We start from the raw sequence: 14,517 nt of genomic DNA, 5'->3' as shown, positions 1-14,517 counted from the left end.
GCATTCACTTTTCTGTGAAGGCTTACTGTAGGTGTTAGCAAAACAAACAATGTAATCTTTAATCAAAACCGGGCAGCAAAGTGACATCAGCACCGACTGAGAGAAAATGTCAAGCAAAGTCTCGTTTAAGTTACTTGCAACACAACAGAATGCACGATGCCTGTGGACAATCTATTTGCATTGAGAGGTGTATAGTGACCCCTTGTGGACTTTGCTTTACTAACTACTGTAGCCTACTATGGGGCTGTACAAGATAATCTTGAAACAAAATAAAATGTACACAGGTAAAAGCATCATAAATATTATATCTATACATATATACATATATACACACACATTGTATGTCTGTGTGTATATATTACAAAACTATATACTGTTTGTTGACACTAACTTTATATAGATAGATGGATAGGGCAGTTCTTACCAACATACACTAAAAATGTTAAGATTACATTAACTGTTACTTAGTATACTGCATATTTTCAATATTTATATTTATAAATTACACAAGCACGTTGAATTTCGACAAGGAAACTAAATGTGTGTATTCTACCCGGCGCGCAATACCTCCCTCTGACGAGCATGGCGCACCTCCATTTTCAGCTCTGCCGGTTCGCTGGCTCTCCGCTCTTTCCGCAGCGCGCAGTCGTCTGCAGCGGCCTGACCTCTGTGAACCGACCGCTTCCTCCTTTTCAGTTTTCATGGCGATCAGGAGAGAGGGGAAGGCTGCATAACCCACTCACATTGTCCCGTCACAGCCGAGAGTGACTTCGCCTCACTAAATCACACGCAGCACTAGCTTGGTCTGGCTTGCAGGGGGTCCAAAGCATCTGTAAGGTAAGGGCATAAGAAATTTTTAGCGAGTTTGCACGTTCGTATTTTAAGAAAGAAAAAAGTGACTTTTGCGCCACCGCTTCCTCTCTGTCTCCCTCGCACACACACACACACACGCAGCCGGAGAGCTGGGTAGCTAAGCGGCGCTAACGCTGGTAAACAGTGAGTGCTATTTGTCATGGCTATTAGCATGCTAGCTAGACAGCTAGCTAACTCGCTATATTCTTTTCGTTGCTTTTAAAGTAGTTCGTATAGCAAACTAGCTACATGTCGCACATGCTTGGTAACCTAGCTCGATTTAACTAGTTACTGTACTGTTGGCTAGTTGGTTAGCAATTTGAAGTGCCCCTGGCTGAGTTAACAAGGTAGCAAGCTAGCAAGCTTGTTAATGTTCGTCTGAAGTTAGCTAGGTGGCTAGCGAGACACGATAACAGTATTATGTTAGTAAGGGTAGCTTGTTGAGTAATATTAGGAAGTTGCATTTAGTGAGTGCATAGGTAGCTATCTATAAATAATTTTATCATTGCAGCGTGGTGATATGTTGGGGAGCTGGAAGTTAGCCAGCTAAAATCAGTGGTGAGCTAGCTAGGTAGCTAGCTAGTAAGCTACAACTGTGTTTCGCCCAGTGTAAAGATTTCACAGTTAGACTAACTAGCCAAATTCACTACATTTGGTGTGCCCAATTTTTCATTTAGCCACTTTTGTGATATGAAATAGGTAGTTGATTAGCGAGTCAGATATTACTTAAAGGGCGCTGCAGCTTGCTCCCCTAACCGCTATCGAATAATTCGCTAGCCATCGTGCTAGCAAGTCAGCTAGGTAACAGTGTAGTTAATAGGCAATATTCTGGCTATGCCACAAACTGCTTGTGACCTAGTGGCTTCTGAAGTGAAAACGTGGCCCCAAACATTGCTTTTTACCCACTAGATACGTAGTTAGATAACTAATAACCTATTCTTTGATATAAGTTGGAGGTGCCGATAGCTGTCTAGCTGGCTACGGTCAGTAGTCACCTCGCTAGTTAGCGTGTGTCATTGCTGATTTAGTAGCTAGGTAGAGCTTCTTAGTCCTGAAACACTTGGCTAACTATCATGTCGGTCTAGCTGCAATTTGCAAGTACTAGCTGACAAAACTCAACATAGTGTGCAGCGGACAATCGTATGAACTCTTTTTGTGAGGGCTAGTTAGCCAGCAGGAATGGAGTGGCTGTCCACAACGGTATCCAGTGAGTGGACTGTTCTTAGTTTATCTGTCGGACATTTGATTCAGGGCCGCCAGCTGTGCCTGTTCGTTCGACCACAAGCAGGAAAATATGCGGGTCCGGTCATATTTTAGGTTGTCTGAAGAGTCAATGGAAGAGCATAGCTGTTCATTTTAAGGGGCTCAACTGGATTGTACGAAAACGTAGACCTTTTCGGTCTTCTGCGGCACCGATGTGGAATCGTAGCTGATGAGTTTTCTAAGATAGAGAGTTTGCCTGATTGAAGCTGCTGCAGACTTTGCAGGTGTTTCCTTCCCATTTTAGGTATCTACTGCTGTGCAGTAGACAACCCCGATAAAAAGCATCTGCTTTTAAAAACAGAAACCGGATGTAATTTCACGTTTTTATTGAAACGTAAAACTGCCTTTGAAGTTCACCATACTTGAGTCCTCTGCAAAGACGCTGGAAATAAAAGCGCTGGCGACGTGCTCTGCCCTGTGATTCTAGCAACTGTCCCCTTTTTTTGATGTGGGGCCGTATTGATGTGGTGTTAGCTGTGTGTTTTAGGAGTAGGTTCGTCTTTTGTGGTGGTGTTTTTAATACACCTGTGTGGGTGGGCATGCTCTTTGATTACTCTTTGGTTCAGCAGACCTCAGATGTGCAGAGGTGGAATGGGAAGAGAGGACTGATCGGCAACGAAAGACAGACTGTGAGAAAAGGCTTGAAAGGATAAGCTTCTTGGTGAGTTACACAAATCCATGACTGTGGGCTCCTGATGGGTTTTTTTGTGGGTTATGTGGGATGCGCACACACACTGAAAATCAAATGCAATAGCAGTCCCCACATTTAATTTTGTCACTCACCAGATAGTCTTATCCAGAGAGACTTACAATGCAAGGTTACAAAAGTTCATCTAACAGCTGTGTATATGAAACATAACCGCTCACAGATGAACCTGTGTCTACCAGTCACACAATGCTGTACTAACTAATGCCATTGTGAATGAGGAAGAGGTGTATTTTCTGGTCTGGGTCTAAGTGTGCTAAATTTATTGATTGTTTTTTTTTTTTTTTTTTTTTCCCTCTATGAGGAAGCTTGATTGCATTGTGTAAACTGCGTTACAGGTATACACCAACAAGCAAGCATAATGATGTGAAATATTTACTGCGTGCTCTTGCTGTCTTTGGCAGGGCGAGTGTATTGGGCTCCCCCCCCCTCTTCTGGTGTCCTGTGTGAGGCGCTGTGTAGAGGTTTGTGCTGCGCTGCCCTGGCCCTGGTGAAACCTGCCAGTCAATGGCTCTGATGGACAAGCACAAAGTGAAGCGGCAGAGACTGGACCGCATCTGTGAAGGTCAGTAACACATGCACACACACGCATGAGCACACACACACGCATAAACGCACACATACACGCACATGCATGTGCATAAACATACACATACACACACCTACACGGGCGCAGTCACATATACACACACTTGCATATGTGCATTACATTACAATACATTGTTGGTATTTAGCAGACAAACTTATCCAGAGTGATTTATGTTGGTTACGATTTTTTACATGTTATCCATTTATAGAGCTGGATATTTACTGAGGCAATTTTAGGTTAAAGACTTTGCCCAAGGGTACAGCAGCAGTGCCCCAGCAGTGAATCAAACCAGCAACCTTCTGGTTACCAGCCGTGCTCCTTACAACTATGCCACACTGCCGCCTGATACATACACATACGTGTACACATACATGTGCGCATCTATGTACACACACACACAAACACGCATACACATGCATGCGCACACACACACACACACACACACACACACACACACACACACACACACACAGAAGCAGGAAGGATGTGACACAAACTGCTACATGTGTAGTCACCCATCCCGCACGCATCTCAGTCATACTCACACTCTGTTGAGGCCATGAGTAGGGCTGATCTTTCCGGTCATCACCAACACCTACTCATAAGATAGGATTGCTTTTGATTCAAATATTTAATGTACTGCAGTCAGACTCACCATGACCTGGGATCCTGCAGTTAAATTCTGAAGTGTTTTTCATTGGGTTCTGCGTTTTTTTTTTTTTTAGATGAGGCATTTTGATTGTTTAACTACTAGAATATTTCAGTATATCAGTGTTGGTACATCAGGTCATTTCAACATTATTGCACACACCTTGTTAAAGTCAGCCTATTATTTTCCCTGGGTGTTATTCTTTATCATATGATCTCTTTCTCTCTCTCTTTGCATCTTACGGGAGGAGGAATAACGCTCTTTTTGTAATTAGAGTGGAATAGGTAGCAATACCTACCAGTTCACTGGAAACATTTATGTACTCTTAAATGTTCTGTGTAGGAAATTAATGTGTTTGTGGTTAAGGGTGATTCAGTGTGTGTGTGACATAGCAGTGTCAGTGGTGGTGTGAAATACACCTCCATTTATCTGTTTTCTGTCTCATGGAAAAAACAATTTTGCAGAAGCTGTATAGCTTGAGTGCAACAGTATTTAGATTAATCAAATATCCATCATTCCTATTTTTGCAGTTCAGTAAAGCCACAGTGGCATTTCTGCGCTTTCAGCCATTTTTGGTTGGGATGTGTTTTCCACCACTTTAATATGCTTTTAGAAATTGTTTGTTGTACTGTTTCCATTATGCACATTGTTTAAATCCGCTTTTCTCAACCGATGGATTGAAAGCCAATACCGGGACATGACAGAAAAGTTATCGCATGCTAGGATGTCCAACAAATTATCAAGATTGAGACCTGACCGACCACAACTCTGCTGCATACAGGCAACAGGAATTTGCTTCCAGGCTGTGCATTGCTGTATACCCCTGCTGTTGAACTCCTTAGAGAGACGTAGCAACATATTTGAAGTGCAGTCATCCTTCCTGTCTGAAAACGCAGGTTTGAGGTTGGGGTTTTCATACTTGCACCATTTCTCATTGATATTAGCCCAGCGGTGGGTCGTAGGTGTGTCTGATAGTGGATGGTGCTTTGGTATTATTCACTGTAGTATTGTTCACATTTCAGGCAGCATTCATGGCTCTAAAGGAGATATACAAGTGATGTGATCTTGGGTTGTCCTCAAAGCGTATTAACAGTGTGGCTTTGGTGGCAGTGAGCATGGAAAGTGTCACACATTTTGACTGTAGAGGGCCTGTGAAACGGTGTTTTTGAAGTAGACTGTAAAATAGTGTTTTCAGATTCCCTACAGTGAGAAATGAGATGAAGGTGTTTGTGTACTGAAGGATATGAGTTTCAAGTCGATTGAATGGTTTGTCTGTTATACACATACACAGTCCACCCATTTTCTCGTCTACTGTCCAATCACATATTGGCTGTACGTACGGATCAAAATCAGCCCTGAAAAATTTTAATGCGCTGATCTTAATGTGCAGATCTATAGACAGGCACTATGTCTTGCTTGAAATATAACAGTGAAAGTCCTGCTTTTTTGCTATTGTAAACACTGCATTGCGATAGGAAAGTGTGACATCACAGTTATTCCAACTCCCTGGTAACGGGCACAGCAACAAGGAAGTCCATTTGAATGATGTGTTAACAGTTAACCTGGCTCAGCGGTTTGTGTCAGGATACAACCACCAAAGGTTTTGACAGAATGGTGGAAGGTGCATAATGGACAGATGGCTATTTTGGTTTAACTTGCTGGAATGAGTCTTTCTCTTGAGCCTGTTCCTTAGATGTACGTCAGAGATGATAAAACCACTCTCCTAGTCTATAGATTTTGAATTATATTACCTTCTCTCTTGCATTTAGTTAGATTCTGTGTCCGTCACCCTCCAAGAAATATGTAAATTCAGCACATACACAAACGCACACACAAAAAAAAAAAATCTCATTCATGGAGAAGGCATTCCCGAGGGACAGCCAGCACTGCAGTGAGAGTGTGGGGTCACACGGGCCACAGGGAAACAGTCCAGCTGTCTCTTTAAAAAACAACAACAGGAAAACTGCCTTTCGCTGATGGTCCCACCCACATATGCTAATGAAGTTAGTGCTGGTTGGCTGGCGCCGAATGGGCTTGGCATCTGATTGGATGGTGGGTGTTGGGGAGGGGCTGGGTGTGTGCCGGGATTATGCCAGGCAAGAGCAGGCTGACACTGACTAAGTGGAGGAGGAGAGAGTAAGAAGGAAAGAGAGAGCGATAAAGGGGGAGAGAGAGAGAGAGAGGAAGACAGGCTGGCCAACGGCAGCATGCAAGGTTAGGATGTGGCTGGGAAAGCCTTCTGTTTTTACAAAGCCCGAGGGTTAAGGTGGAGGGGAGCGGGGAGGATTGAAACAAGATGTGATAGCCTTGCTCTCGTGTCGACTCCTTTGGTATGGTGTCCTTGCTGCCGTATGAAGAACTGAGCAAGTGTGTGCGTGCTTGTGGTTTGTGTGTCTGTGTGTGGCTGGAGGCAGGGTGGGGTACTGCAGTACTGTCGTCACACCCTGCCCCTCCCCCCTCCCTTGGTGTGATCGCTGGCACTCTACAGAGAGCTGAATGAATGGCTTTGTGTGCACAGATATGCTCATGTGCTCAGTCCTGAGCCCATCTCTCTCTCACACGCACACACACACGCACACACACACGCACACACACACGCACACACACACGCACACACACACGCACACACACACGCACACACACACGCACACACACACACACACACACAGGGAGGCGTCTCTGCACATATGGTGTCTGTGTGCGCGCGTGTGCACTGCCACTGTCTTATTAGTCTTTTTTTTTTTTTGGTCTGTCCATTCATTGTTCTTCCTTCCTTAAGCGGGGTAATAATGGTTCGTTTTCCTCTAATGCTGTGCAGAGGTGTTTTTTAGTGTCCGTCTTACACTCTTCAAAATGCGTCAGTCTGATTTTTTTTTTTTTTTTTGCAATTTGCTTTGTGAGATCTCAGCTCGTTCATAACGCCGTGTTTCGTGCGTCGAGTCTTTTGCTGGAGCCGGGGTTGACTGTAGCGTTAGCGCTGCTGTGTGCTTAGCTAATAAGTTCCGAGTGAGTTGTTTTTGGCAGCGAGGGTGGAAACTGCTGAGCAGAAGCGGAGTGGGTCGCTGTGTTACATGGGATAGCGCCGAGTGAGCGCTAGCAAAGCGCTCTGATAACACAGGACGGTCTCCTCAGTGTTTGTCTTCCCCGCCCCCTCTGTGTGCGGTTTACAGACTGCTGCTGTGGTTGTCCGGAGATCGGTGTTATGCCATCCCCCCCCCGGTCTGTGCCTGTGCCCACCCCTCCTGCTGATCCCCCACCCAGCTCTCAACACCTGTCCAGGGGGGTGGGGTGCAGATGGGAGGGGCTTAGGGACAGGCACAGTGGTCTCCCTACCCCTCCAGTCTTCACCCAGAGAGGGGTGCTGTTCCTGTGTGTGTGTGTGTGTGTGTGTGTGTGTGTGTGTGTGTGTGTGTGTGTGTGTGTGTGTGTGTGTGTGTGTGTGTGTGTGTGTGTGTGTCGGGGAGGGAGTGCATTATTTACAGGGATTCCTGTCATTCCTGACCCTGTTTTGGAAGGTGTTTTATTGTCGCATTGCTTGTCTCGTTGGTGTTTGGCAGCAGGTGGGCAGTAGCAGAGATGCGTGGTGTACACGTTGTGCCCTGCGATGATACCAGCATGACTGTGTATCTAAGGTGGAACATGGCTCTGGCATAGAAATGGGCTTTTCACCATTTACTCATTTACCCAGTGTTTACACAACAGTCTGCTGTTAGCTGGTGGGTGTAGCTGTGGGCAGAGAGACGTTTTTATCCCTTTCTGTCTTTTTCCACCTTCCACCCTCCACCTTCCAACCTGTGTCAGATTGGATTGTGTGGACAGGAAGTGACATAAATTGCCCATGTTTTTTGGGCAGATATTCAGTTGCCCTTAGGGAAGTCACACAGAGCCAAAGGACTGTGCCACATATTTAAATCGCCGATATGTATGTAGGGTGTTGCATGTCATTGGAGGCTCTACTTAGGCATCCTGTTGTTTAAGTTCCTGATTTTCAGATGTTTTAAATATCAAAGAGTGCCCTGGAGCATCTCTGCTGATTTCTCCCAGAGTATCAGATATTTCAGGGAAGGGCCGTGCAACCCTGGTTTTGCAGTGCCAGAGATCTCAGGTTTTTTATTCCATCCATGCTCTTAAGTTGTTCAGCTGAATAGTCTTATTTTATAAATAATTTTTATTTGCTAGCATATTTGGGCAAGTACAACTGATAGATTGTAATACAGATACAAATGCAGTATTCGGTGTAGTGTACCTGTGTTTGTAGCCAAAAGTAATTTTCAACACCAGTGTCTTGATGGGCATTGGTAGTGTACATTATAACAGCGGTGTACGTGATTGAAATTGTACAGAGCAAGCAGACCTGTGGAACGTTACATTCAGTGCACATTGTTCTGAGTCACGGTTAAACACTTGGTCACAGAATTTTACCTTGGTGATTTGGTGAAAGGCCCATCATGTCCTGCATACAGTCACCTCTGTGGTAGTTGATCTGCCATGAAGAGAAAGCTCTCAGTTTGTAAGCTCTGTTTCAGCAGAGACACACTGACCCAGTGACCGCTGGCATATGGCTGACGTGAACCCCACAGAGGAAGAAAGGAGCAGTGGAAAGACAAGCAGAGTCTGAGTGGAGGGCGAGGTTTCAATCTTCATCTTAATCCATTGACCCGGTCAAAATGTCAGTGCAGGTTTCAGTCTGGATTAGGGAGCACATGAATATGTTGATGACTGTGTGTGTGTGTGTGTGTGTGTGTGTGTGTGTACATACGTACACATATAGTGGTTTGAGTCAGATTTGTATCCTTTTTGGAACAGAAATTGATGTTGTCTGGGAGCGTGTTTGTATCCATATGACTGAGTGAAGATATTGCATGTTTTATCCTTGTAGGAACTCAGTGGTAGGTGGAGTGACTTTGCTATGCAACTGCATCTTGATTGGAACGGTGTGCACCTATAAACAAAGCCTTCTAACAATGGCGGACTTATATTTGCGTATGTGTGTGTGTTTGTGTGTGTGTGTGTGTGTGTGTGTGTGTGTGTGTGGTGACATTTGCCCTCATTGTCTTTGGAGTGAGAGTGTATCAGCTGGTGCAGTAGATTATAAGAATGAAGAACGGCAGGGAGGGGAGGGACAGGAGGACGAGAGAGGTGCGTGAATATGAAAGGCAATAGCATTATCCCTCACAGCTCTACAGCAATCAGTGCATTCTGTCTATAATGATGTCTGTGTTAAGCTGTCTGACCTTTAACCCAGATATATCATTTAATCCTTCCCATCACTCGTTTATTTTACATATGTGCACACACATACGAGTCAGTCATCTCACACTCATATATGCATGCACACACACACACACACACACACACACACACACACACACACACACACACACACACACACACATACAGAAATAAAAGTGTGTCTGATCGTTCATTAAACTGCCAGTTACAACCCACCTAATGACAGTTATATGAGGAGGCTTACATCTTGCTTTTGGAAACCAGATATGTGTGGTTTGTCCAGCTTCCAGTTAGTGTGAGCCTGCTGAATATAAGTATGTGATATTTAAGTAATGTCATATGGTGTTTGGGTCCATATTGTGAGGAAACATGCCTATAAATCATACATGCATAAGCCCTTTGTGCTTGCAGGCATGTTTGTGTGTGCGTGCGTGCGTGCGTGCGTGCGTGCGTGCGTGCGTGCGTGCGTGCGTGCGTGTGTGTGTGTGTGCGCGCGCACGCACATGACCTCTTTGGACTTGATCTTTCGCACATGCACTGTGCATTTTGTGCCCATGGTACATGTCTGGTCTTTGCGCATGCATGGGGGTGTGTCTCTACAGACCCACAGACAGGGGAAATTGGGTCATGACTCAAATGAGCCTACCCCCCGCACCCTTATCCAGCCCTGTCAGTCTGCATTCTGCCCCTGGAGAGGGGGGTAGGGGGTGGTCTGTCGGGGGGGAATACTTGACCTCCGGTGTTCCTGCTTCCATCATATGGTCTCATTAGGAGTACGTTCTCAATTGCCCTGCTGCTCCGGGTGCATGCTGATGAGGAGGGGCTGTGTTTTTTGGGGGGTGGGGAGAGTGATGGGAGGTGCTGTGCCGGTGCCTGGGAGTAGAAATGCTGTTTCACAAGAGGGTGAAGCTTGTTAGTGCCGCTTGACTGGGCGTCAGTAAGGCTTTGTTCAGGCCTCTGGCTGAGATCGGGGTGCGGGGGGTTGGGGGGGGGGGGTGGGGGGGGGGTCTCAGCCCGCCCACTTTGGCCCGGGATGACCGTGGCTCTGTCCCAGCGCTTGGTGACCTCATCTCGGCCGTGGCCGTGCGTGGGCCGGAGAGGCGGCAGTGTGTGAGAGAGTGCAGTGGAGAGACAGGCCTCACCCAGGCCTCAGCAGCTGGGAGTGACGACACACTGGTGGTCTTGTCGGCAGCAGTCATTGAATTACATTACATTCCTGTCATTTAGCAGATGGTTAGCCAGAGCGACTTGCATAGGTTATAACACTGGGTATTTATTGAAGCAGTGGTGCGATAAGTGGGGAATTGAACTAGCAACCTTTTGGTTATGAGCCCTGGTCTTTACCACTGCTATACTGCTGCCCACATTGTCATTATTACAAGGCAGGCTGCTCTGGCTCTCTGATTAGAAGGAGACCCTTTTTTGGAGGATTCACTGATTTGATTGTTTGATTATTATTATTATTTTTTATTTGAAAGTTGCTCCTTCCCCCTCATCTCTCTCAGGCATCCGCCCCCCTATCCTGAACGGGCCGATGCACCCGCGCCCCCTGGTGGCCCTGCTGGACGGCCGCGACTGCACGGTGGAGATGCCCATCCTGAAGGACGTGGCCACCGTGGCGTTCTGCGACGCCCAGTCCACCCAGGAGATCCACGAGAAGGTACCGGGTGGCAGCCTCCCCTCCCCGTCGCTAGCAAAGCCTGTCGCTTTAAATGCGTCTGTCGTCATGTGGGGGTGCCTCTGTACACTGGCTCTCGAGATGTGTTAGGGGATCTTCCCCATGTTGACATGCTAGCCTGTTTTCTCCCTCTGGAGTATCTGCTGTCCTTCTGTTGATGAGGCATATCAGGTGTATGTCACTCTTTCTCAGATTCTGTCTGTTCCTCACATGCCCTCCCTCTGCTGCCGCAGGTGCTGAACGAGGCGGTGGGGGCTCTCCTGTACCACACCATCACGCTGTCCCGGGACGACCTGGACAAGTTCAAGGGCCTGCGCATCATAGTGAGGATCGGTAGCGGCTTTGACAATGTTGACATCAAGGCTGCAGCTGAGCTGGGTGAGCGAATGGGCTTTCACTTTCGTATTTTGAAACTGCTCCCTCCCAGTCTCTATTCCCCCTTTAAGACTGACTCTCTCTCTCTCTTCCCCCTCTTTCTCTCTGTCTGGCCTCCTCTCTTCTCATTTCTCTCTTCCCCCTCTTTGTCTGTTTCTCTCTCTCTCTCTCTCTCTCCTTCTCCTCTCCTCGTTTTGTTTCTGTGTGTGTACTCCACGCCGGCTGTCTGATCCTGTCTCACGCTCTCGATGTGGCCCCAGGTATCGCGGTGTGCAACGTGCCGGCCTCGTCGGTGGAGGAGACGGCGGACACGGCGCTCTGCCTGATCCTCAACCTGTACCGGCGCGTCACCTGGATGCACCAGGCCCTGCGGGAGGGCACGCGCGCCTCCAGCGTGGAGCAGATCCGCGAGGTGGCCGGCGGGGCCGCCCGAATCCGCGGCGAGACGCTGGGCATCATCGGGCTGGGTGAGTCGCCGGGGCGGAGCGGGGGCGAGGGCCGTTCTGCGGGAGGGGGAAGGGGCGCGCCCCTCTGACTGTGCGGTCCCCCCTCTCTCTCCGCAGGCCGCGTGGGCCAGGCGGTGGCGTTGCGTGCCAAGGCGTTCGGTTTCGGCGTGATCTTCTACGACCCCTACCTGCCGGACGGGGTGGAGCGTTCCCTGGGCCTCCAGCGGATGAGCACCCTGCAGGACCTGCTCATTCATTCGGACTGCGTCTCCCTGCACTGCAGCCTGAACGAGCACAACCACCACCTCATCAACGACTTCACCATCAAGCAGGTGGGTGCCTCCGGGCCCTTACAGCGCAATCGTGTGCCAAAATCGAAGCTTCAGTCGCGGCGGCCTTTTCGCCTTTGTTCTGATTTGTGAAGCAAAACGCAAACGTCCAGAACTATTCCATATAAAATTTATTTTTAGTCTGTATTGTGTCTGCTGAAATGCAACTTGTCATCTGCCTGCAGTAGACAGAGGTGCTACTTAAACTTCCCAGTTAATGGCAGCACGTCATCTGTGTTCGGTTAACAGAAATATAGTATATAAATACAACGTATTTACTATGCATTGTATACTAAATACATTGTGACTGGGGGTGAGACGTTTTCTAAAGAACTTAGTATATTCAGTCCCATCCCCAGTCAGTGTGTGTAGTAGATTACGTTTGTGTGGCTGTGTGTGTTTGGGGATAACTCCTGGATCACCCTGCACCCCTGTGCAGATGCGGCAGGGGGCGTTCCTGGTGAACACGGCGCGGGGAGGCCTGGTGGATGAGAAGGCGCTAGCGCAGGCGCTGAAGGAGGGCCGAATACGCGGAGCTGCCCTGGACGTCCACGAGACGGAGCCCTTCAGGTACCCAGAGTGCTCCTGCCTGCCGTGTACACACACACACTTTCATCCCGTACACTCATGCATACCCTCGTCCTGTACACACATACTCACGTTCATACTGTGTATTCACACACACACAAATATACACACACACACATCCCGTACACTCATGCATGCCCTCGTCCTGTACACACATACTCACGCTTACACGCATGCATGTGCATATGCATACACATACTCTCATCCCATACACACACACAAACGTCCGCTCTCATCCTGTACACACATACTCACACTCGTCCTGTATACACAGGCATGTACATATTCATGGGTGTACAGATTCATGCATGCATGCTCATCCCTTAAATATCAGTTGTTTTGCTACTAATGTAACACAGAGATGTAACTTACTCCCCACATTAATACTTGTTCACCCCACATGCCAGTTCCCTCAGCCTGTTCACCAAAACAGAAGCCCCTCCTTCATTTCTTTCTCTCCCTTTCTCTCAGCTTCTCTCAGGGCCCACTGAAGGATGCCCCAAACCTGATCTGTACCCCCCACACGTCCTGGTACAGCGAGCAGGCGTCCATCGAGGCGCGGGAGGAGGCGGCCAGGGAGGTGCGCCGTGCCATCACAGGTATGCAGCGGTGCAGGGTTACCGTGGGTCACAGTGCCATCACAGGTACACAGGAGCATGGGGTTACCGTGGGTCACAGTGCCATCACATGTACATAGGGGTGTGGGGTTTTCATGGGTCACAGTGCCATCACAGGTACACAGGAGCATGGGGTTATCATGGGTCACAGTTCCATCACAGGTACGCTGGGGCGCGGGATTATCATAGGCAGATGGAGGGGGGGTCACAGTACCACCAGATGGATTTTAGGGGAGCTCTCTAACAGACATCCATCCCCAGGGCGCATCCCAGACAGTCTGAAGAACTGTGTGAATAAGGAGTACCTGATGACGGCGTCCCCGTGGCCAGGCATGGAGGCTGCCGCAGTGCACCCCGAGCTGAACGGAGCCGCCGCTTACAGGTGAGTCCTGCTCCTCCTCCTCCTCCTCCCCCTCCCCCTCCTCCTCCTCCTTCTGTGCCCACAGCATGCACACAGACCTGTGACCTGGCGCCCCCGCTCCGCCTCTCTCCGCAGGTTCCCCGCGGGTCTCATCGGGGTGACGGCGGGGGCCCTGCCGGGGGCGGGGGCTGGAGTGGAGGGCATCGTTTCGGGATCGCTGCCCCTGGCCCACGGCATCGCCCCTGTTTCCCACCCACCTCACACCCCCTCGCCGGGACAGCCGTCAAAGGCAGAGGCCGACAGAGACGTCCCAGCTGACCAGTAGCAGCCCGACACATTCCGTCGCCCCTCCCCCCCTTCCCCCGGAAACGCCCACCACCTTCACACAAGCAGATTGACACTGGTGTCCTAGCCCGACCCGACTTGACCTGACCCAGCCCGGCCCGGGCCCACAGAACACAAAACGACCTGGGGGTGACCCGTCCATAATCACTCTCGCGTCCCCTGTCTCTTAAAGACCCCCCCCCCCCCCCCCCCCCCCTCACCAGGCAGTAAGCAATAACTCTTCTCTTCTCAAGGATTCAGCCAGAATATCTCTATTTTGTTCTGCTTTGAACCCCCCCCCCCCCCCCCCCTTTATTTTTAGTGATCTGTTGCTGTTTGACATTCACAGTTCCAGGCAGTGTTTTAGTTTCTTTGCTTGTAGTTTGTAGGTATCTCGAGGCGGCTGTTGGCTAATTCTGAGTTTTTAACAGTGCTGTGGGAAGTGCTAATAGGTTTGGACAAATTTTGTCAGGTTGTTTTTCTTCAAAGTCAAGAGGGCCTTTCAGAG

At 48.6% G+C, this 14,517-nt stretch overlaps 1 protein-coding gene across 3 annotated transcripts; it reads left to right on the top strand.

The window, feature by feature from the left end:
- Nucleotides 1–710: 710 nt before the first annotated feature.
- Nucleotides 711–14,220, top strand: LOC118791430 (C-terminal-binding protein 1-like). 3 transcript variants are annotated; one of them, XM_036548790.1, is made up of 11 exons: nucleotides 711–837; nucleotides 2,685–2,776; nucleotides 3,226–3,386; nucleotides 10,797–10,951; nucleotides 11,203–11,347; nucleotides 11,605–11,811; nucleotides 11,908–12,122; nucleotides 12,559–12,689; nucleotides 13,179–13,306; nucleotides 13,586–13,706; nucleotides 13,821–14,220. In XM_036548790.1, the coding sequence occupies exons 3-11, from the start codon at nucleotides 3,329–3,331 to the stop codon at nucleotides 14,008–14,010; spliced, it is 1,350 nt and encodes a 449-aa protein (XP_036404683.1). In that variant the 5' UTR covers nucleotides 711–837; nucleotides 2,685–2,776; nucleotides 3,226–3,328; the 3' UTR covers nucleotides 14,011–14,220. The 3 variants fall into 3 exon arrangements, with proteins under 3 accessions (XP_036404683.1, XP_036404684.1, XP_036404685.1); XM_036548791.1 differs by having other exon boundaries at nucleotides 2,682–2,776; XM_036548792.1 differs by lacking the exons at nucleotides 711–837; nucleotides 2,685–2,776; nucleotides 3,226–3,386 and adding an exon at nucleotides 6,202–6,273.
- The last annotated feature ends 297 nt before the right edge of the window (nucleotides 14,221–14,517 follow it).

The sequence above is a fragment of the Megalops cyprinoides genome, chromosome 16, assembly GCF_013368585.1.
Source record: "Megalops cyprinoides isolate fMegCyp1 chromosome 16, fMegCyp1.pri, whole genome shotgun sequence".
NCBI classification, from domain to species: Eukaryota; Metazoa; Chordata; class Actinopteri; order Elopiformes; family Megalopidae; genus Megalops; species Megalops cyprinoides.
This window is presented reverse-complemented; position numbering and strand designations above follow the sequence as displayed.

What these genes read in the sequence shown, in the direction of transcription:
- LOC118791430 (XM_036548790.1), top strand. Translation starts at nt 3,329, where the DNA reads ATGGCTCTGATGGACAAGCACAAAGTGAAGCGGCAGAGACTGGACCGC. An exon ending in CCCAGGAGATCCACGAGAAG is followed by an intron (nt 10,952 to 11,202) that starts GTACCGGGTGGC and finishes CTGCTGCCGCAG; the next exon opens with GTGCTGAACGAGGCGGTGGG. An exon ending in ACGACTTCACCATCAAGCAG is followed by an intron (nt 12,123 to 12,558) that starts GTGGGTGCCTCC and finishes ACCCCTGTGCAG; the next exon opens with ATGCGGCAGGGGGCGTTCCT.